The sequence below is a fragment of the Labrus bergylta genome, chromosome 7 (genome assembly GCF_963930695.1).
Source record: "Labrus bergylta chromosome 7, fLabBer1.1, whole genome shotgun sequence".
Taxonomy (NCBI): Eukaryota; Metazoa; Chordata; class Actinopteri; order Labriformes; family Labridae; genus Labrus; species Labrus bergylta.
The window spans coordinates 8904125-8927984 of NC_089201.1; the positions used below are offsets into that span (position 1 = coordinate 8904125).

A 23860-nucleotide genomic window follows, 5' to 3' on the forward strand; every position below is an offset into this window, starting at 1 on the left:
CAACAGTAGCTGAAGCTGAACAGCATGCTAGCCCAGGCTGGTTTTCTCTTTGCTACACCCCCATCAGCACCTCATAACTCCAACCTTACAGGCCAAGTTTGCCAAAGTTTGGTTGCTGCGCCATCAGTTTACCACTGCAGCTTTTAACTCTGATGACTGACACACATGTGGAGTGGAAATTTCCAAAGACAGAAGAAAAGGGGAAAGGAGTGGCTAAAAATTATGCTAGTTTATCCGACCCCTAGCTGGCCTGCATCCACCAGATTCCATTCATGCTCCGACTGCCCACTGCTGTTCCTGTCATAACGTCATTCCCTGGAACAATGGTGGATTCCTGTTTATCAACATGTGTCTTTGATGCACTTTATCTCTGGTATGCTGCAGTGCTGCTTCCTTATTTACCTAATTGGTTGCCATGTTTTTTCCAGCTATTTAAATCATACTTAGATAACACCTCCGCCTTTTGGATAACATTCTATTTCTTTTGAAGTTTGTTTGTATGAGAAACCTAACTTAACTTTATTAATTGCTTAAATAAAAAAATCTATTTCTGACTCATTGGAACAGGAGCGGTCTGGTTTCTTGTTGCAGAGCGGAGAGTTTAACTCCTCAGCGATTTGACACTTTTCCTGTTCCGTACACAGAAGAAAGCTTATTACCGTAAATACGTGCTGACCACACAAACTTTTGTGCTGAACCTCTGGAGTTGCTGCTTAGAGGCGGCAGATTTTTCCATTGCCATGGAAACAGGCTAATTTTGGAGTTCCAGGCAGGCCCAAGGCCCACGATTGAGGAATGCAGCGGTTGGTGATCATTCCTGGTCCTGCTGATAACTCCCCCTCTGCTCACACATAAACACAAACACTTATCACCAAACACACACAAACACAGATGAAGGCATGCTACAGAGGCCATTTCCCTTTCTGTTGTGTAACTATTTCCTGTTTCTGAAAAAGTGACATCAGGCCCCCCCCCCCCCCCCCGAGGACAGAGGGAGACGCCTAGAGAACTTCACATGCATGTATACAAATGTGTGTCTTGAGTATTTAAGAAAAAAACTATAACCATCAGCTTAAAAAATAATAATTCAAAGGCATCATTTAGGCGTTGGCAGGGTACAAGTTGAAACAGCTTGCCCAGTTCCTCTTATGGAATTGCGTCATTCTTCCTCTATTGTTCCTCTGGAGCTGGTGGAGTGATGTCACTGCAGCGTTGTGGAAGTGACACATTCACACACACAGGAACCGTCCCCAGGGCCTGTAATGGCAGGAAAACCAACCCTTACTGTTGGTGTTGTGATAGCTGCTGTTGACACCATGTTTTATACGCCCAAATACAGTCTCCTCTGTGTAACGCCTTAATTCTGCTACATGTCTGTGTGTAAAAAGGCATTGCTGAGTGATTAACAGTTCAATAATGAGCTGGATTGTATTTTCTTCATTTTATGTAATTCTGTATATGTCATGCCTTTCACTGTGAGTCATGAGTAACGGCCCATGTGCTGATGAGATAAAAAGAGATTTATGTTAAAGCATTTTGGGGGAAAGTGATCGTACATAGACTTTCTGACTGAGATAATTGTGAAACAGGTAGACAAGACCCTGCCAGCTATGAATCAGATATCACTCATGGTGCAGCCAATACCTCACTTACAACTGCAGACCTGCTAATACCAGCTAATCTGCAGGTATATTTGTGTGTGTGTGTGTGTGTGTGTGTGTGTGTGTGTGTGTGTGTGTGTGTGTGTGTGTGTGTGTGTGTGGCCAGATGGCGTGGCTTCCAGCGCTGGTGTCAGGACAGTGAGTCTGTCAGCCTGCCTGCTGCGCTGATAGGAGCTAATTAACACTGAACTGATCTGAAGCCTGCCTGTCATTCTGCATGTAGTCGCAGTACTGGTTAATTAAAAACAAACTAATCCGCTGCCAGCTTCTTTTTTTCAGCGCACCACAGTTATGACACTGCCACCTTGTGAGTGTGTGATTGTGAGTCTATATGTGAATGTGTCAGACGGATCTACATTAGAGAGACAGTAAGAGAAATTAGCACGCCAATTCTTTTGTGTGATCACCTCCGGGCCTGCAAAGGAAACCCTGTGCACCCCTGATCAGCGCATTAGCATTTAGAATGAAATAACCATCTGTAATGCTCAAGTGAACCTGTGTAGACAAACTCACCTCTGGGGAAATCAGATCATGGTAGAGTTTGTACTCAGACAGACACATTCCTTGATCTTTTCATTCCTGAAGACTGATGTGTGCTCTCTGCACATATTTAGCCTTTATCATCACACACACATGCATCACTCATCTTTATATAACCTTAGAAAGAGCTGTCTCCCTCCTAGCTGAAATTAACATTTGTTTCCTATGTTCACATTTTTACCCACAGTCAATACACAGGCTTTGTATGCATGCAAACATACTGTAAGCACATGCCTCAAGTCATATTGAGGCTTTTTGAGTCCTCCCTTTTTTGCCACACACACAAAAACACAAGTAGACACACACACACTGCTGAGCATCTCCTACTGGGATTTTTAAGTAGTTCATCTGGTTTATGAGGGGCCGTCTGGTTCTTTAAGTCCCGCTTGGTGTGTTTGATAGCTTACTCTTTTTTCTCTCTCTCTCTCTCTCTCTATGTTGACTGTGTGTGTGTGTGTGTGTGTGTGTGTGTGTGTGTGTGTGTGTGTGTGTGTGTGTGTGTGTGTGTGTGTGTGTGTGTGTGTGTGTGTAAACTAATTTCTAGCTAGTGAAATGGATTTAATGGTGCAGTAGCCTGGAGTGGCGAGTTTCTCCAGGGGGTTAAGTTGTTTTGGGGGCAGGGGGTCTACAGCATGACTAATGCAAGAACCCCCACTCCCACCCACCCTCACACACACACACACACACACACACACACACACACACACACACACACACACACACACACACACACACACACACACACACACACACACACACACACACACAAACACAAACTGCATAGATAGAGATGAAGGTACCTCATGCATGAGCACATATGAAGAAGAAGTGCCCTTAACATGCCTGCTCTGTTCATGTAAGAAGTGCTTTTTTTTCCATCTTATTCCTGCATCATATTTACCTTTGTATTTACCACCTCAGTTCCTGTCATCGTTCAGAAAACAGAGATGTAAATGCTGCAATACCGAAGTTTTCAGATATAAAAATATGCAATTTAGGTCAGTCCTAAAAAAATGAATGAGGTTTGACTCCACACCCTCAAAACACATACATGCATACACACACACTAACACACTAACAAAGAGACACCATGACCCACTACATCACTAATGTCCCTTAGCGATATGACTACATTATTTCAGTTTCAATCTCCCTATAGATTTAAACACCCCCTTCCCAATTACTTCCAGTACCCCAGCTACCTTACCTCACCAACTCCTTCACCTTCAATCCATCCATCCATCCTCCCCTTTCTCCTCCCTTGGTGACTACCTCAACCCCCAGGCATGGCAGCTGTGTTCTCCTGTAGGCATTACATCACTGCAAGAGCAGTCTTGTTACTGATCCCCTGACAACCAGCACTATCAACACACACACATGCACACACACTTGTGCACAGGCACATATGCTTGTGTTTACAGACATCAGAGCCAATAACTGTCCACACCGTCCCTCACCCCTGCAGCAATGTCCTCTCACCTTGTTCTGTTCTTCCCCCTCACACTTCAAACACATGCACACAAACGCACACACAGAGATGAACTCAGACATCTACATCCAGACTTCATCATCCCAACCTCCCCGATCTGGAAGATGACGTCGCTTTTTCCCATGATATCCTGACAGACGATCTGTGGTGTAGAATGACGCTCCTGTCGCTGCCTGTCTCACCAGTGAAAGAAGTAACGCTAACAACTTAACAACTATAGCTGATGAGACATATTCATTAAAAAATTTTGTTTTTTTTACATCATGATGATTTTTGTTTTATGTAACCTGACCTAGAAAATTGTAAGAAACTAAATAAATAGATATAGGGTAATTGTTTTATTGGTCATTCTGCAGTAACATGATTCAAATAATAAAACATTTGACCTAAGCTGAAAAAAAATTACAAAAGCACTAGAAGATGCAGCACAGAGAGAAATCAATAGAACATGAAAACATGAATATATATATATATATATATATATATATATATATAGTTTTTATTTTTAAAATAAAAGGTTTAACTCACTCATACTGCTACAGTTCTTAATATGCCAAATCTATGTCAAGGTAAGTCTTTAGAGTGGGCAGGCCTTCCAGGACACACCTGTCCTTTAACTGGGCCATCACTCAAATACATGATATATCTGCAATTACAAAACTAGATTAACAAGGTGAAGTGTTTCATTCGTTCATCTAACATGTAATTAGTATTTGCAGAGAGGCTGCATCATGTTGTTGGTCTATTTGGGCACACCTCTCTTTCGCGCTTACACCGATATCTTATACACTCTTCTCGGTTTCTCTCTCTGACTGATTTGGCTTTTCTTTACGTGTGTATGTGTGTGTACACTTAGCGTTGTCCTGGCAACAAGCCCTCTACCATAAAAACATGCTGTAAATCTAAGAGGTGTCAGAGAAGGGGGGGGAGAGGGTGACTGGAGTGACTGTCCTACCTATTTCTGTCGCAGCAGAGTGCACATGTGCCGTCAATAAAAACGGCCTGACTGTCATTTATAGGGTCTTGGCTATGATCCTCTAATTAACACACCTGCTATTCTGAGCCTTGTTACCCTGCTGAGGAGGAGAGGAGGAGGAGGTGTAGAGAGAGGGAAGGCAGGGTGTTTGCTGACCATTAAAACATTGGATACTTTGTCCTGTTGTTGCTGGCATTAACTGCTGTGGGTTTTTCTGGTATTGGGAAGTCGTGTGTTTCAATAGCTGGCTTTATTGCTTGGAGCCACACAGACAGGAAAACCAACAGAGGTGTGGATTCAGAGGTGTGTTTGAATTGTAGTGACCCCAGATGACCACTGTGGAGTGCCACATCTGCCTCAACCAGCTGCAGATAAAGAAATAAGGTGTGTGTACTTGTATGTGTGTTTATTCTGTATGTGTGTGTTTGTTCATCCTCCCAAAATGCAATGTCCGCTTGCATTTTTCACCAAGCTCATCATCACCAAGTGACCTATTTCCTGCTCCGCTGTCTCTCTTAGTGAGTGGCCCACGGTTGAACAGAGAGTGACGTAAGGCTGTTCTCACCCCGGTGTGATCATTCAGGGGTCTGCAGTGATGAGATGAGGTCAGTCTGTCAGCATGCAGCTGGCCCCCTCACTAGACATCTTGTATAAGCTTGTTTGCCCTTTTTTTTTTTTTTTTTTTTTTCAAACTGAGCAATGACTTAATGCATTAGAGGCCCATCTGACCCGGATCGAATGCAGTCAGCGTACCGTGATGTCTCAACCTGAGAATGAACAGACAGACAGGACGTTTGACCGGCCTACTGAGAGCGGGGCCCTTTTATAGGAAATCTTTGCTTTTTATTTCGAATAAGATTGGAAATGACAGCAGCAAAAGTGTATTGAAAGTTTACGTATATTAACATGCAAAATGTTGAAAAGCTGTACTAAATGTTTTTTCTCCGCCTTTGGTTATATGAAGTCCTATACCACTTTGTTTCCATAGCTGGACTTGTGGCCGACATGTTTGTCATTCCGTAGTAAAGTACCAAGAGTCTGCGGCCTGTCAAACGGATGATGGCTGCAGACCACAAGCTTGTCTTCTCATCACTTCTTGTCTCCTCTTCCTATTTTGTTTGCTGTTGTTTTTTTTGTTTTTTTTTGGGGGGGGGGAGTTGTCTCTTCCCTTTTCCTCTCCTCCCTTATCCTCACCTCTCCTCTACACTCGTCTCTGCCTGTTCATTCTTAAACAAGAGAGCACAGTGTCCAATTCCAGGTGCGTTAGACCTTAACCCGCGCAGGAAACATGGTGAAGCCACACATTCCTTTCCCCTCAGAGACAAATCAGCTTTCAACACACTGACACTGAATCTTAAAGCCCCCTGCACTATGCAAGCTAATGAATATATTCAACGTTATACTGATAACTTTAAAGTTTTATTAAATGTGTAGAATGCTTGTATCAAATATAAAATTATTAAGGAAGCATAACAGGTAAATATAAAAATATAGTTGTGCATCTCCTACTATTTCTTTCTGAAACTGTGAAGCGTACAAACCATCAGAACAAATGCATACAACATCAAGCAGAAAAACACAAGCATCTTTTTGGAAGTATAGCATTTCCCTGTAATCAACAACACAGAGTCTTTTCAGTCTAGTAGCGGTGTATATGTTTCTGCTAACCAGCCTGATAGCTGCGTCTTCGCCTCCATCCTTTCCCTGATAGAGGCCTGCTGTACAGCTAGGCCCCTGAGGTGGCCGCATATTTGCTGGGTGAGTAAGGAATGTGGTTACATGCCTTAGACATTAGCTATGACGGAGCTCTGGCTCCACAAGAGAGGGAGGGAGCAAGGGAGGTAGAAGAGGAAGGGAGGAGGAAGGGAGGGGGAGAGAGGGAGGGAGGGTAGAGTCTGAGCTCACGGCAAGTGAGCTCATTCACCCCCAGAGCTCGAGGAGAGAGTGCAGCTCCGTCATCCTCTTTGCAGAGCAATAGAGAGAGAGAGGGAGGAGGGCAGGAGAGGGAGGAGCGTAAGCCAGCAACTGAGCGAATGAGAGACGGGGAAAGCGGAGCGGCACAACAATAGTGGGCTGCTCTCCTGGCTGTGGACTCACAGAGACAGAGAGAGGGCTCAGAGACACAGAAATTCTCTGTGAGCCAGCTGCAGGCAGATTACAGCTGGACTATACAGAAGACTCATGGTTTGTCTTCTTGCTCCTTGTGTGCGTGACAACTTTTCTCAAAGCCACAAAATCACTGAAAGAGCATTTTAGGATTTTCTGTGATCATTGCATGGAATTAAGGTGTACTTGAGGAGCCTGCTCACTGACATCCTGGACTAATTTTTTTGTGGTCTTAAGTCTGATCCCTGAGGAACATCACTGAACACTGGAACAGTTGATTTGACCTGAGCGGATCTGAGCAGCAGCAGGAGTTGCTGTCTACTTTGGAATTTTACACTCAACACAAAGTGAAACTTTATCAACCCTTTAAGGAGTACACCTCCTGGTTGTTTGTTCGATTGTCCGAACCTTTTTTTATTGGTGAGGGCTCGCTCCATCCCTAAAAAAAAAAAAAAGAGCACCAGAACATTTCCTTCTGTGACTGTGTATGAGTGTTAGACAGAGTGTGCTCTGGGGGATGCCTCTGGATGTGGTGATTGCCCCAGCGGAGGACTGTTTTTGGCCGGACCTGCAGGACACAGACATGAGGCTGAAGATCAGGGTCCGCAGAATGAAGGAGGGGAGAGAGCTGCGAGGTGTGTATCCACCTGGACAAAGAGTAGGAGAAGTGATGAGTGTGTTTGTGTTAATGTGTGTGTGTTGGTATGAGAACATCCCTTTCTGGAGTGTAGCATGTTGAGGATGTAGGCCTTTGTGTACAGATGTTAAATCCCTATGTTACATGGTCTATATGCAACGAACATGGAGTATAATTTAATTTGTATTTAAGACTAGCTGCTGGGAGGTTTTCTATAAACTGTACCTCTGTTGCAAACAGTATAAGAAGGGGAAAGCCCCTGGTATTGGTTTGTGCACTGCAGATGAGTACAAAGGCACAGTGGGCTCTTAGGTGTTGAATTATTCCAGTCCAGGCGTGCTGTGAATGAAAGAAAGATGTGGATTGAATTTTAAGGATGTGTGCTGGATCGATAATGCAATTCGTGGCTACAACAGACTATAAAATACATTGCAACCACCATGCGAAAAGCGCTGATTGTTTTTGTTTGTGCAGTTAATGTGTTTAGAGTCATAGAAAGGGAAGAAGGAGGATTAAGAGGATGACATTATGAAGACAAAAAGCAATGAAGAGGAAAGAAAAGCGAGAAAAAGGGCTCTGGGGGAAGAATGAGAGCCATGACCCACGGTATGACATAGTGCTCATGCTCTCTCAGCCTGTAGTCATTGAGATGTAAAACTATCACAAAGGCTCTTTCTGTTTCTCTTTCTTCTCCTCTGCTCGTGGCTTTTTTCTCACTCCTGCTCACTCCCTCTCTCTGCAGAATGGAGTCTTGTGGAGATTGTGTTATCAATATGTGTGCAGTGTGCACTGCAGGTGTTTAACATAACACCTTTCACACAGAGTGATGAGGCAATGCAGAGCTGTGCTGCTGTGAAAAAAAATCTTTTATGCAGCACTCTTACATGCATATTGCCCAAAATATACAGTATTTCATTAATGCATTCATTCAAGTCATTGGAGGATTATTTGGGTCACAGATGAATGAGTGTAAAGTTTGTATGCAAATCTTAATTCTTTATGCACATCAGGCCATATCAGAGAGCCAGTTCAGAGCAGTTAACAGTGCAGACCTGAACACCTGCCACTGTGGTCACACAGTCAGTTGTGTTTCTTTGTCTGTGTGCATAGGTGTGTATACATAAACCAGGTTTTGCTCCAGGATCTGTCAAACACATCGGCTTAGAGAAAGCAAGCAGTTAAAAAGAAATCACACCTTTGTCGTCACCAAGTAATAATAGAAGTGTGTCTGTCACAGGTTATTTAGAGGCACTGCAACATGTCTCTGTGGAAAAAGACTTGTGAAGTGCGCTCATTACAGGAGGGTTTATAGTCTTTTATTGCAGTAACACGGCACTGCTGAAAACGCTTTTGATCCTGCTATCTTTCCTATGAGATAAAGGAACAATAAACAGTTTCACCCTCAGCCAGGATGACGTGTTAATCATACAGTCATCAACCTCAAGCCCTGTATGAAAAGGGATGACCTCATCCCACTAAATCATCAATGGCCTATCAGTCTACACATTTTTGACAGATGTGGCCACTATTAAACACACACACTTGCATCGCTCCTTCAGGCTGCAGCACTGCCTTTGTGGATCTGAGTGGGACATGTGTGCAATGATGTCATGTTTGAGAGGGTGAGGGATGGAGGGGGGCTCACATTGAGATGCTAATGTCCCCTAATAGTGAAGGGGACAGCTGGAGGGGCACAGAGGATGGCGTCATGTCTCTCCCGATATGAACCACAGAGGACAGGGATGGAGGGAGGGATGGAGGGGTGCAGGGTGCTCATTCAGGCAGATCAATGCCCCCAGGCTGTGTGTGTGAATGTACATGTCTGCTTTGTGCGTGTGTGTGTGTGTGTGTGTGTATGTGTGCGCGTGTGTGTGCATCCCCTCTCTATCAACAGACAAGTTAAAGCGGGCGATTGAAAGCTCGCAGAGGCTGAAGCACTCACTCACACACAGTGAAAGGAGGGAGGGGGTGAGCTTTTATTGACGAGGCAGTCAATTGTACCAGCAGCAGTGATGTAACAGCAGAGCTCCCCATTAACCAGAACAGCCAGGCAGGTGTTGTGTATCTGTGCTCGCTCGGTCAATATCTCTGGGATACCACATCCATTCATCTCTCAGCTCTCAGTATCAGTTCACACAAGCTATGCAGCTCGAAAAAAAACAGGATTTTACCAAATATCTTAATAAAACCACAAAGGTTGTCATATATGTGGATAATAACTTGTAGCTTTACATTACAATGTGAATGTTTAGTTAGGAATCAACTAAAGAATGAAGACACACCACTCACAACCAGCGAACAAAGGAGGCCTGAGTGCTCGGCTCTGACAGGGTGAAGAGAGGGAAAAAAGCAGTTGCATAAGTGATGAAGTGGGCAGAGGAAAACGGAAAAAGGAAGTCACCGCTGGCTAGTGCTGCTGATGGCGACACAGTGCCCTCTTTCCCCGCTCTGTGTTTTCTTTCCAACCTAAAATTTGCTTTTTCTACTTTTTCTACTTTTTTTTTTTTATTTTTTTACAGCATGTGTTCAGAATTGGGTTAGTCACTTCCCGTCAAAGTAGATTTTTCCAGAAAATTGAGATACATGAGGTAGCGCTCTGCAAAAAGGGTGAACTAGTCAGCTGAAAAATAAAAAGTTTGACGTATATTTCCGGGTCTTATGATCTCATCTCTTCAGTGTTTAAGCAAAGGGGAGTTATAGCAGGAAATGTATTTCTGTTTATTTTTGAAATGAAACAGTAGGGTCTGATATATACCGTCTGTGATATATATTTAAGTTAGGTTTCTCTCTTCAGTTTCATCTAGCATGTGTGTTAGCCCCTGTTGATTATCACATTGTGTTAAGGTGAACTCATCCCTCCCTGTTGACTCTCTGATGTCATCTTCATAGACAGCTGGGCTGGTGTGTGTCACAGGGTATTTTCAGTGACCTCAGTGTGAGTGTACCGTGTGCTTATGTGTATCGCTTGTGTGCTTTGATTGGAATGGACGGATGTGTCATAGTTGTCTTTTGGAGAATGTGAGGCCATGTCTCTACAGATTATATGATGATGTTTGTGTGTCTGTATGTACGTCTATTCCATCTTTGACCGCACTCGGGGGAACACAATGAGCCAACTGTCATCAACATCACTGCCCTTCCTCACGGTCGTCTAGGCAACCTCAAGTAGAGCAGGGTCAGGTGGCGAGGTGACAATAACATGCTATCTCCTCTGTGACTAACGTCCATTAGCTCCTGCTGTGTAGAGCTTTGACTACATGGAAGGTGTTTATAATTGTGTTGACATAATGCCGCTGTAATGTAATAGCCTTAAAAAGCAGTCCAACGCACTCAGTCCTGCTCTCTTATCTCTGACTTCAGTCTCCTGTCATGCCAGTAACCCCTTACTCACTCTGTCCGCCAGTCTTCCTGCCGTTTAGATGTTTATTTAACGCCAGATGAGGTCATTTACAGGAATTACAGTTGTAATCATTAATCCAGACTCACACAGGAGATCAAACAACAAGAACATTTTTGGAAATGTGTTTCATTCATGTGGTCACTTCCCTTCTCACACACTTTCTCTTCAGAGTTAAACACACACACAAACTCTGTCTCCACTGTGGAACGTCCTGTCTTCAGTCCTTCTAACAACTCTCTAACAATGTCCTCGTATATGAAGGGGAAATGTTTGCTGTGTGACGTAAAGCTTTTCCCGTTGATTTAAGAGTCTCCAGGAACACCCTGCTTCCTCACACAGATTTTGTATGTATGCTCGTGGTGGGGGCTATATGTCCGACAATTTATTTTCTTTGCGTGAGTGTGTGTGTGTGTGTGTGTGTGTGTGTGTGTGTGTGTGTGTGTGTGTGTGTGTGTGTGTGTGTGTGTGTGTGTGTGTGTGTGTGTGTGTGTGTGTGTGTGTGTGTGTGTGTGTGTGTGTGTGTGTGTGGAGGCAGTTTAGGAACTGAGAAACCAGGAAGAAACCCTTCAAAGAATAACCCTTCCTCCCTCTGTTTTATGAATTAGTGAAAACGCAGTACTGCCCATAGAATCCTTAAGGACGCTCAAGTGGAAATTGTGCTGTACCAGTGCAGTCTATGGCCAAACTTTGAACTACAAACTGCTATTTGGTCAAAAAAGGTTAGATCAAATCCTCATGCCAGCACAGCAGCTATCGCTCAGACTCTCCCTTATTTCCTCCTTTAACTTGTAAGTCATCTGATCGCTCCTTCTGCATATCTATTCTTCCCTCCACTCAACCCCCCATGATGAGGGCTGATGTCATTGCTCCGCCGGTTGCCATTAATAGCTGGAAACAGACAGCCCTTCTTCCTTTGCTCTTAAAGGGACAGTGCACCCAGAATAGCATTGGTCACAAAGTTGCACCCAACCTCAGGGCAAAAGCTGCTATCCTCTGGGAGTTTGCACAACTCTTGTGCCGCAGCATTTTAGATCTCATACATGTTGAGTGCACAGTCCATTCTGCTGACACTGTGTGCTCTCTTTGTTTGTGTGTGTTAGCCAGCAGTTGCTACATGAATAGTGCAGCTGGGTGTGTGTTACAACAGAAGGTAATGTCCTGCCTGCACTGTGCTGTGTGTGCTACTTTAGACCAGTGATGTCATGTCTCACTCACTCTCACTCTGCGACTGCGTGTTTGTGGGTGTGTGGGTGTGTGGGTGTGTGTGTTTGTGTGTGTGTGTGGGTGTGTGTGTGTGTGTGTGTGAGGGTGTGTATGCACTACAGCCCAGATTGGGTCAGGCAGGGCTGAACCTAGATTAGGCTTTAATCTCCTTTGTGGGGCTCAGGGTTTCCTTGAAGCACTCCCCTCAATGCTACACACTCCTCAACAAGGTCATTACCCACTCCTCAACAAACACACACACATACACACACTTAAACTCCCCTCCTCTGGTTGGCCTCCTCCCTGTAGTTATACAACTGCGGTACTGCAGAGTAATGATGAGTGTGGATATTTGTGTGTGTGTGTGTGTGCAGGATTGGGGGCAAGCAAGACAGAACGAGTATTGAGCATTTGTTGACTACAAGATATGCGGCCATCTAATCCGAGTAATATGTGTGTGCAATATAATATATATCTTGTTTGTATGTGTGTGCTGTGTGGTTGTCGGGGGAGGGGGAGGGGAGGGGGGGGATACTGGGCCTCTGTCCTGGCCCTGCACCTGTGGCCTCTCTCATTCCCCCACCCTGACGCAATGCACTGCTACAGGACATGAGCTCATGCAGGAAACAGAGCCACACACACACACATATGCCAAAAGTGGAGCCGCCTGCCTCTTAAAGGGCCAGACACACACATTCCAGGCCGCCCTGCAGTTAACCTAACCTCGCACACAGAAGCACAGAGAGCCTCTATTTTGCTCCTGTTGCACTAACAGGACCCAGACATTGTAGCCCAGATTCACTTCTGAAAGCCTATAGAGCGTCAGTCTGCTCTGCTAACAGGGGTGCAATGATGAGAACATTGGAGTCTTTACAGGGTCCCAAGTGTGTTTGTTGATTTCTCTGCAAAGAAAAAAAAAAAATACATTAGTGTACCTAACCAGTTCTCTCCACTCTCTTGTCTCTGCAGGAGGTTTTGCTGCTTTCTCCTCCTGTTTCCCCGGCCTGTGTGAGGGGAAACCCGCCACTGCTCTGCCCATGAGCTTGTCCCAGCCCTGCTTGCCAGTAGCTAATGTTGGACCTACTCGCATCCTGTCACACCTCTACCTTGGCTCACAGAAGGACGTACTCAACAAGGTAGATTTTATTTAGCTTTTTAAAATCTCCATTCAGTGAAAGTAAACTATCTCTTTGTTTATTAAGTGATAACAAAACCTGTAATTACCTTCATTTGTGTATCTGCAGGATCTGATGGCTCAGAATGGTATCACATACGTTCTGAATGCTAGCAACACCTGCCCGAAGCCAGACTTCATCAGCGAGAGCCACTTTATGCGAATCCCAGTTAACGACAACTACTGCGAGAAACTGCTTCCCTGGTTGGACAAAACTAATGAATTCATTGGTAAGATTAACCATATTGCACTAAACTGGTTAAAAGCACAACAGGCACTTTAAGGAAGCAAATTCATCTTAAGTTATGTGTTGAAGAACGCCATGATATTTGATACAACCTATCCGCACATTGTTGCTCACGTGCAGCTTAGTTAACAATAGCGCCAGGTTTAACACATCCGTTCATGTGACCCCCTGTACTGTTTCAGGAAATGTCAGTTTGCTTTCTATAGACATGGATTGTCTCCAGAGACTTTGTGTTCAAGACGTGTATTCATACCTGTGTGTTTTTTCCCCTCCTCAACAGACAAAGCCAAGGTGTCAAACTGCAGAGTCATTGTGCACTGCCTGGCTGGAATCTCGCGTTCAGCAACCATCGCCATCGCGTACATCATGAAGACAATGGGCTTGTCATCCGATGATGCCTACAGGTACGCTTCCTCTTCCCATTCACCACCAGCTGATCTAAGGTGTCAGCTTCAGTAAAAGGCAACTCACTGTTGAAAGTAATGCTAGATGATTTTTTATACTTCCCCCCCAGTCTTGAGAAATTAAATTGTTTATTGGTGTCCAGGGTAACGTGTGAGTGTGTACAAGCTCTCAACAACACTGGCACATGATTATGTTTCTGCACATAAATCCCCTTCCCTACTTCTTCTAAAGATGTTCCCATTATATGTTTCATATGATTTACTGTTAAACCTCTGCCTCATACTATTAACAAGTGGCATTGTTAAAATTGCTTTATGATGACTAATATTTTCCAACTTTTTTCCAATCTTCAGGTTTGTAAAGGATCGTCGACCCTCCATATCCCCCAACTTTAACTTCCTGGGTCAGCTTCTGGAGTTTGAAAAGGGTCTGCAATTACTGCAAGCTTTAACTTCCCCCTGTGACGACAAGTTCTCTGAAAACAACACCAAGCAAAGCTCCGAGGTTAACGGAGTCAGCGCAGGATTTGAGATGAACGGCCACCGCAGCAACTATGACTCATCTGTTCCAGAGCCACACATCCCCGCAGAACCCAAGCTGCCATCACCCACCTCTCTCCAGCAAGGCTTCAACGGCCTCCACCTCTCCGCAGAGAGGATCATGGACACTAACAGGCTTAAACGCTCCTTCTCTTTGGACATTAAGTCTGTATACTCCCCAAACAGTCCCCGCTGCCCCATCATGGCTCCTACGCACTCTGAAGACGTCCCCAAGCTGTGCAAGCTCGACAGCCCTGGAACAGGCACCTCCAATGGTGTGTGCTCCCAGTCTCCCGTCCTAGACAGCCCCAGCCCCGCAGATTCTCCATTCCCCTCACCGGGCAGTGGGGGCAGCATTGGAGGTCTCGGAGGAAGTGAAGGAAGCCATCGCTCTGGTTCTTCCTCATCCAGGCCCAGGAGGAAAACCAAACACTCTTCAAGTAGTTCCCCAATCCACTCCCAACTGCACCAACCTCCACAGTCCCTCAACCTGTCGCTGGACCACAAGAGCCCCAGTCTGGACGAGAACCTGAAGGGCTCCCTTCTCCTCTCACTCCCCTCCCTGCCCACCGTGGGGTCCGGGGCCATGTGGACCAAACACAGAGACACTGTCCAGGCCACCACTCCTGTCACTCCTGTCACCCCCACCACAGACGCCCCCTGGCACTTTGGGGCAGAGGAGGGCGGTGAGGGACGCATGGAGTTGGGAGGAGGAGGGGTTGGAGGAGGGGAGCAGTCGTCTGTGAGGTTCGGGAGCAGCTCGGCGTATGTGGCATTTGGGTGCAGCGAAGGTGTGCGGTTACGAGACAAGTCCCAGAGGGAGAAGCCCTCGACAGCGCAGACACAGAGAGACCACCGGGACTCCAAGTCATCTGGCAGTGTGAGCAACAATGGGCCGGCGTCAGACAAGCAGTTCAAGAGGCGCAGCTGTCAGATGGAGTTCGAGGACGGTATCTCCGAGACGCGGTCCAGAGAAGAATTGGGAAAAATTGGGAAACAGTCGAGCTTCTCTGGTAGCATGGAGATCATCGAGGTATCCTGACAGATAATGGACATGACTAAAGCTGTCCCTTAGTGGCTAAATGGACCTTGTTAGAGGGAGGCTTTTTTTTTTGTCCTCCCCTCACAGACAGTGTTAAAAACTCTAACAGACGGAAGGACAAATAGATACGGAAGCAAAGAGCGTTCGCACTTGGACAGAGAGCAACCTTAAAACATTCAGAAATGAACGCACAAATTAGAAGAAGTCATGGGAGTTTGAGTTGAACAAACGGGGTGACTGAAGGTACTGAAACTGTTAATTTCCTTGCTCTATCGCGGATGAAAAGAATCAGCCCAGAGCAAGTGTCATGTTGCATCCTTACTATGAAGAATATCCTTATTTTGACAGAGTTTGGACACTGCTTGCCTGCGGTCAAACATGGTGTGCTTCAGTGGGTGTACAGCTTGTGATTTGAACCAAGCCTCCTCTCTCTTCATGTGTCAGAAAGCCTCAAACCTTGCACGGCTACGTCTGCCCCCCCCCCCCTCCCCCCCCAACCCCTTCTCCTCCCTGGTGGTTCTGCCTGCTACAGACTCTTATTCAAAGTCAACAACAAAACCAGACCCCATAACAGCACCGTCTCCCCACATCCCCACAGCACAAGGCAGAGAAATCCCAAGGACTTAATTGAAAGGCGGTACTGTACTAAACCATGAATGATCCTCAGCATTTGGTTGCTGAAAGACTCTTAGTGATAGGCAGTGCCCCCCGATCCCCCCAAAGCACAGAGTGTCTTTCCTGACTTTGGCTCACTTGTTTCCAGTGTTAACAGCGTGATGGGACTGAGGTTTGATAAGATCCCCCAACCCCCCACCCATTGCTCCCAGTCACCAAGTATGGTCTCCACTGAGCATGCACCAGAAAGGCTGACAACAGACAGACAAAAACTATATATACAATATGAATATATATAGCAATTTTAATGGACTCCTAATGGACTTGTTTTGTTCAGTTATAGTTTTAATTTATTGTATTGGTTCATTCTGGTAATGAGAAATAATATAATGTTTTGTGGACTTCTTTCTTTTTTGTTTCTCTTATGTTGAATTATTATTATTATTATTATTATTATTATTATTATTATTTGCTGTATGGTATTTATGAACACGCACAAACAAATACACACATTTATGAAATTCAATCAAGCAATATGTGCGGTTCCTTTTGGGGAGAGTGATGAATGACTTTGAATTAAATGCACTTTTCTGCTTTCTGATAACCAAGTTCAGCTCCCCTTCACGCCCCAGTGACATGATACTCTATGAGGCAAGTGTAGTGCGTACTAATATAAAGCCCCAAATTTTGTATTTGCAAGATAGTAGAGACACTCCAGCTAAGAGATAGGTCTATAAGAACAGGATCTCTGTTTTGGCTTATCTGCAGTGTTTTTTTCATGGACCTATCACAATTGAGGACTCAAGTGTTCACTAAAAAGGTAGTTTTAGTGTCCACACACATACTGATCACTCATATACAGTAAAACATCATCTTCCATTTTCATGAGCTTGCATCACAACAACGATATGCAAACAGACGCAGGCTCCCTAAGTTTAAGATTCATAGACTTGCAGAGTGTGCTCTCAGAGCAAGCATCAGTTTCTCTTTATCCTCATCATCATCATCGTCACACCAAAGCTGAAACGAAACAACACACACTCCAAATACTGTGTGCACTTATTTTCACACATTTAAAGCTTCGGTTCTACACACATTCTTTTGTTCATTCTCAGGGGATCTTTCAGTGAGCCAAGCCCAGCACAGGGTAAACCGCTGCTGGTACATCAGCACAATGCATGTCCCAAAAGCTCCCTCACTTTTTCTCTTTTTTTCTTTTCTTTCTTTTTCTTATATTTCTTATTTTCCAAAGCTTTGATACAGAACAGCATAACAAAACAGAGACAAAAAAAGAGGATCTTCATAAATTGAGGTGAAAAAATTAAATTTTTTCTCTCCTGGTGCGAGATGGTTATTTATTTATAGCATAAATATGTGTTTTTATTTCCCTTTGACCCACAATTAGCTTCTCTCTCTGTTGATCTCTGACTTTGACCTCCTTTGCTGAAGAAACAGTAAGTTCAGATAGATTCCTGTGTCCACCCTGAGGATCAAGCATCCTCTCCTCTCCTCACCCTCTCTCCTATATTTTTAAGAAATGTTGTTAGAATTATTTATGACATGTAACAAAGATGATGCAGGCTGTCCCATTTGCTAAATTGTTGTTATTGAATTATTATGATATTATTATTATTATTATTATCATGTTGTGTAAATAGCAACGCATCTATGAACACTGTTGAATTTGGATTCGTTTTTAAAAGAAAATCCTGATACCTTAGGCTGCTTGACGCAAAAATACCTCAGGTTCTATTGAAAGGCTTTTCCTTCCCCTGTACATGTTTTGTGAAAATGAGACAAAAATACAGACATGACAAAATACAAACTGCTCTCTGCTTCTTTTTCTACTTCTTGTGTGCTTGCACGGGGGCTGAATGGGGCTGGGAAGGGAACTCCTCCAAACAGACAACACATTACAACATCCTGGAGTCTTGATATTGATTTTGTCTTTAAACAACTCCACTCTGACCACGCAGCACCATTGATTGATTTTTTTTTTCTTTCTTTTTTTTTTTTTTTTACGATAGAGCCACGTGCATCAGTATTCTGATGGGCAAATGAATTATTGAAAAGATCATTTGTGTTCAGTAAGCCTAGTACCTAATTATGACGTTTATACAACATTTCTAGTTGTATTGGACAATAGGACCAGAAAACAATTGAACACACATGCTGTAAAAGTAGCTATGCCACAAAGTATGACGTAAAACCCTTGCACCTAAAATCGTACCCTGTAGTAAAATTTAAAAACCATTTACAGCTAAATGAATTAAATTACACAACAGCTTGTAATAATAATAGCTTAGATTTTAAGCGCCTTTCAAGAAACCCAAGGACGCTTTACAGCAGTAAAAAGGGGGGCTGTAATAAGAGACAACAACAACAAAACAAGAAAAAAGCTTGGAGAATGCTAGCTTAATTTAGCTTAGTTTAAAGGCAGTTGCCTACAATCTCCCCTGAAGCTGTTTTAGTCAAATGTTGTCTGTTTACTCTGTTAAAGAAAAAAGTTGGAAAAACAAGAGAAAGTGTGAGCCAGGCTAGCTTATTCCTTGTTTCCAGTCTTTAAATTAAGCGAAGCTATAATGCTACTAGCTTAGGCTCCATGTTACACAAACAGACATGAGTCATTTTAATTTGTATAACTCCTAAAGACAGCAAAATATATATATACATACTTCTCAAAAGTTCATATGTGCTAAGTGAAAGTAAATTACCAGGGTATATAAACTAAATTTGTACAGAAGTAATGTGCTCAATGTTCAGTGAAAGGTGGAAAAAGCATTATGACTAAGGGAAAACAAAGTTTCAGACGGTGTTAGCCTGCTAGCTAACAGAGGATATATAAAGGTACAATGTGGGTTGATGTCTGGCAGGTGCCTCCATCAACATTCCAACAAGAGAAAGACACCTCCACCCCTCCTACACAGGAGAAATATTGAAGAATATTGATCAATTCATCTGAGACTGATAAAGGGACCGGTAGCATGCACCTGGTGTCTCATGTCTTCTCTTCGACTGAGTCAATGTCTGGTTTTATCCCTCTGCTTCACTGTCTAGCACACCCAACACACATTTATTACACATACACATGACTGGTTTATAAGTTTTCTAGTCTCGCAACTCTTTCTTATCCTGACTGTCTGGGCATGGGAGGGACGGAGGGGAGGGGCGGATGCACTCTTTGCCAATGTGTGATGTGTTTGAACACTGCTTACCTCAAGGGGATGAGAGAAGGAGGTGAGGCGGTGGTGTGTGTGAGAAAAAGAAGACAAAGAAAGGTATTTGCCCCCAGAGGACACAAGAGTCCACCACTGTTACAAGAAAACAGAGTTCAAATCCAATGCATGGGGGATTCATTGAGTCCCCTCAATGGTGGCTAGACTACAAAGGTAGTTTTGGTTTCATGATGTCATGGTGTAATGTCACTTTCTGCATTCAAACAACAACTTAACTCAACAAAGCATAAACATTTGGTTCAATCAAACTAGAACAACCAGTGTGTTGGGCATCAAGTGCTGGGGTTGATGCAGCAGGTAAGGGGTGCACTAATTTGATAAGGCAAAGCCTTACAGTAACACACACACACACACACACACACACACACACACACACACACACACACACACATACACACACACAAACCGTCACACACAATTAAACATGTAAAACCAGATGGCCTATAGCCTTTTTCAGCGAGCACAATGCTGTCTTAATGAGCATTTCACTGAGTCTAATACCAGACAGGCAAAGATAATGGCATTACCAGCATCTCCAGCTGAGTCTCTGCTCTTCAGTGTGTGTGTGTGTGTGTGTGTGTGTGTGTGTGTGTGTGTGTGTGTGTGTGTGTGTGTGTATTTATATGACCATCATGGGAATTCCCCGTGACAAGACCACCACTGTAATGGAATACAGAGTAAATCCCACTTTCTCACTTTCATTCACTGCGACATAAACAGCCTGCCAGGCATACTGGTGTGTGCATTTATCACCCGGATCATAACAGATAATCCTTTCACAACATGCTTCCTCTACACAAGTGTATGTGTGAGTTAGAGTGTGTGTGTGTGTGTGTGTGTGTGTGTGTGTGTGTGTGTGTGTGTGTGTGTGTGTGTGTGAGTTAGAGTGTGTGTGTGTGTGTGTGTGTGTGTGTGTGTGTGTGTGTGTGTGTGTGTGTGTGTGTGTGTTTCAAGGTGCCCTCAAATATTGATCTGACTCTCAAGTTACCTGCTATCTACAGTCTCTGCTTCGCTATGCTGAAGTCTGCACTTCTTTGCAGGTTTCTTGTTGCCAAAGAGCTTTAGTCCTTTAGTGGCCTGGAATAGCTTTCTATTGTATTGTTATACCAATTATTTAAGTTTATTAAATGTATTTTTAATCCTCTTTTCTGCAATTGCAATCGGAAACAAATATATGAAGGTATGATAACATCCATTCATCCAGCCAGTATCTATATCCCTTTTTTCCATTCGGGTCGCGGAGGGCCGGAGACAATCCCAGCTGGCAAGAGGCGAGGTAAACCCTGGACTATCCGCCAGTCAATCACAGGCTAACCTAACGAGCATGTCTTTGGACTGTGGGAGGAAGCCGGAGGACCAAGAGAGAACCCACGCATGCACAGGGATTCATAATAACATATATCAAGTAAAACATAAATGGATGCAAATGTGTACATGTGAATACAGATTAATTGTGTGTGTTTGAATGTTGGCTCTATTGCCATATGTGCATCTCTCAACAACATAGGTTCTATTTTTTAAGATATTTATGTGGGACAATGATAAAGGAATTAAGTGTGGTTATTCACTTGATTCACGTGATGAATATGATCACATTATGATGCCCTTAAAATAGCGTTGTTTTTATCCGTCACCAAAAACATTGTGTAGAGTAGAGGAAAACTAGAAGAAAGGAATGTTTGGCATTTTGTCCAAGAAAAGCACATTAAATGATTTTTAGATTGAAAAAAGGAATGAAACAATATACTGTTCCAGCTGCTCAGTTCCAGTATGAATGTGTTGTTGAATCTACAACTGTGTCCCTAACCCTTACCCTTTTGTGTATGTGTGTTTATTTTTTTCATGCAACTGAAGCGCATTTAAATCAAACTCAAAGTTGCCACATTTGCATGTTAATGAATGTGTGTTGCAAGTGTGCATTTGTAAGAGCGTGTATCCTCCCTCTCACAGGGCTGATGGGTACCAGACGTATCCATGCTGAGGGGCTGCCTGGCGCCTGCTCCCAGGCCATCTATATGGAAACAGTTAGGAAGTGTTACGTCAGCAGAGTAGGCTCACACACTCTCTGCTTTTCCACTTGTACACATGTGCACAACATGCTTCACTTTCATCCCCTTATGTTACTCCTTTTTGCACACTTTCATCTCAAACACGCTCATTACGCTCGCTGGCTGCTCGAAAGTTGCGTCAGCACAGCATTCCTCACTTTTCCACGCGTCACTAAGGATGACTGACTCCAAACAGCATTTCTTGCCCTTTTTTTTCCATGGAAAACTCCTGTCCTTATATAACCCTGCAGTCTGGCAGATTGCTCGTCCTACTATCCCTCCCAAAGACTTCAACCTCTGTCTCATCCCTGTCCATCTCTCACGCAAGCGGGTAGACAACTTTGTGCTCTGTGGTCTTGTGGGCCGGGCAGCTTCTGGTTCTTCCCTCTCAAAGCCAGGCCAACAAGAGGACTGGAACAAACATATGTGTCCAATGCTCTCTTTTTGCTGCATGAGTCCAACTTTATTTCAGCTTGAATTGCAGCTCGCCACAGAGTAATAAGCTGAATAAATTAATTTAGGGAGATTTGTGCGTTTTCTGCAGCAGAAAGAGTGTGTGTGTGCGTGTGTGTGTGTGTGTGTGTGTGTGTGTGTGTGTGTGTGTATGTGTGTTCGTGTGTGTTCGTGTGTGTGTGCGCGCACGTGCGCGTGTGTGTGCGCGCGCGTGCGTGTGTGTGTGTGTGTGGTAAAGAGAAACCTCTGTGCAGCTCTGAGACTCAGCAGGCCTCAGGTAATCGAGTTTAATGCAGTTAGCGTTGTCATGGCCACCACCTTTGTATTACATATAGAGAGACAAGAGGGGGGCGTCTAGACTGGCAGATCTGTGGAAAACAAAAGAAAGGTAGCGTGGGTGAGGTGTGGTGTCTGTAGCTTTTGATATGAACAAAAGACTCTCCAAAATGTCAGTCGGGGATCCACTTGATTAATCTTCAAGAACAACAGAGACGGGTCCAACATAATTTCCATCTATGGAGGTGATGCAGTGTGCAGAGGTTAGATTTGTGCAGCAAAAAGTCAACACTCATTGTGATTACTCAGACAGGTGTTGTGTAACTGTCTGCTGCCACCTACTGCTGCCTCCCCGTCAGACTCAGCAGCTTGTGTTTGTCCTCTGACAGGAAGGTGAGAGGCGATCGATACTTTTGTTCCACAAGTCCAGCCAGCAGCAGATTGAATGAGCATCAGACTGTCAGCGCTCGGGTTTCGCTTAGATTCTGATTTCAGCAACAAATCGGATGAATGGATGAAAAGAGAGCGAGAGAGAGAGAGTATCTTCATTTCCTTTCTGTATGTAACAGTGATGCTGCTGTCTGTGTGTGTGTGTGTGTGTGTGTGTGTGTGTGTGTGTGTGTGTGTGTGTGTGTGTGTGTGTGTGTGTGTGTGTGCAAAGTGCTGACTAAAGCAGCTGCTGGTGCTGACATCTGTCCCTGTCTGTCTAATAGTGAACAAACTGCAACTCTCTTTCTCTCTCTCTCTCGTAGCATCAGCCCCATCAGCACTCTCCACCCAGATCCAAACAACACTGATGCGTCAACACACAAACACATGCACACACTCGCTATAGTCAGAAGCACACAGCGGTGCATATCCCATATCTGAGTGTCTGCACCTCCAAAACCAAATCCTGAACCACCACAGAAGAAGAAGAGTACATGATTCAGGTGGATGTTTCACTGCTGACACAAGGTCACACCACTATGTCCCTCAACTTAAAGGTATTTGCTCAGTCAATAATGGACATGGGGAGCTGTAATGTATGAACACTCATACAGTATGTACATCATATTTAGTTTTATCACACAGCTTGAGAGGGTCAGGGTTCTGAGAGATGTTTTTTTTATTCTTAGCGTTATGAAGCTTTATTCCGAAAAAACAGCAGTAGTTTTTTAAGGCAGATACTTCTACATTGTGGAATCCAATCAAATATATATTTACATTTTCGTATTTGCAAATTCAGAAGCACTAAAATGTTTTAGATTTTTAGATTGATTAAAAGTGGTAATTTGGAATTTATACACTTTAATGTATCTGAAACCTGACATCATGTAAATATTTTTTCAACACTTGCAATGTTGCACCCAAATCTTAACACCATGTGTGATGTCATTCTACTGTCCTTACTGTCTGCACCCTGCTGCTCTCAGTTTAAGAAGTAAGAAGTAGTGTCTGTCTGTCTGTCTGTCTGTCTGTCTGGTAATATGATCCAACATAAAATGCCTCTAAAAAAATGCAAATGTTTTTTGTGTATAAAGATAAATTTAACTGTCACTAAGTAACAGTCCATGCTGCACAAAAATTGTTAATTTTCCAGAATATTCAAATGAATATATTAAAAATAGGGTTTCTGGTCATTTCTGTAGACTGCAAGCACTACAAATGTTGTAATACCATGAAACTTAGCTTAAACAAGCAAAAAGAAATGATGACTTGTACAAGATCTAGACTGAATCCCACACAGCAGGGGCTGCTGACACACTCACGCACACGCGCACACACTCACACACACACACACACACATATAGAGACACACACATACAGTGTG

General features: G+C 43.8%; 1 protein-coding gene across 5 annotated transcripts in view; it reads left to right on the plus strand.

The window, feature by feature from the left end:
- Nucleotides 1–17859, plus strand: part of dusp8a (dual specificity phosphatase 8a) — a 41938-nt gene extending 24079 nt beyond the window's left edge. For 4 of the 5 annotated variants that reach the window (XM_020642108.3, XM_020642101.3, XM_020642127.3 and 1 more), the window contains exons 4-7: nt 12982–13148; nt 13257–13416; nt 13714–13837; nt 14192–17859. In XM_020642108.3, coding sequence (XP_020497764.1) covers nt 12982–13148; nt 13257–13416; nt 13714–13837; nt 14192–15419 — 1679 coding nt within the window. In that variant the 3' untranslated portion in view covers nt 15420–17859. Of the gene's footprint in view, nt 1–6593; nt 7408–12981; nt 13149–13256; nt 13417–13713; nt 13838–14191 lie in introns of those variants that run through there. The other variant, XM_020642135.3, reaches the window with a different exon arrangement.
- The last annotated feature ends 6001 nt before the right edge of the window (nt 17860–23860 follow it).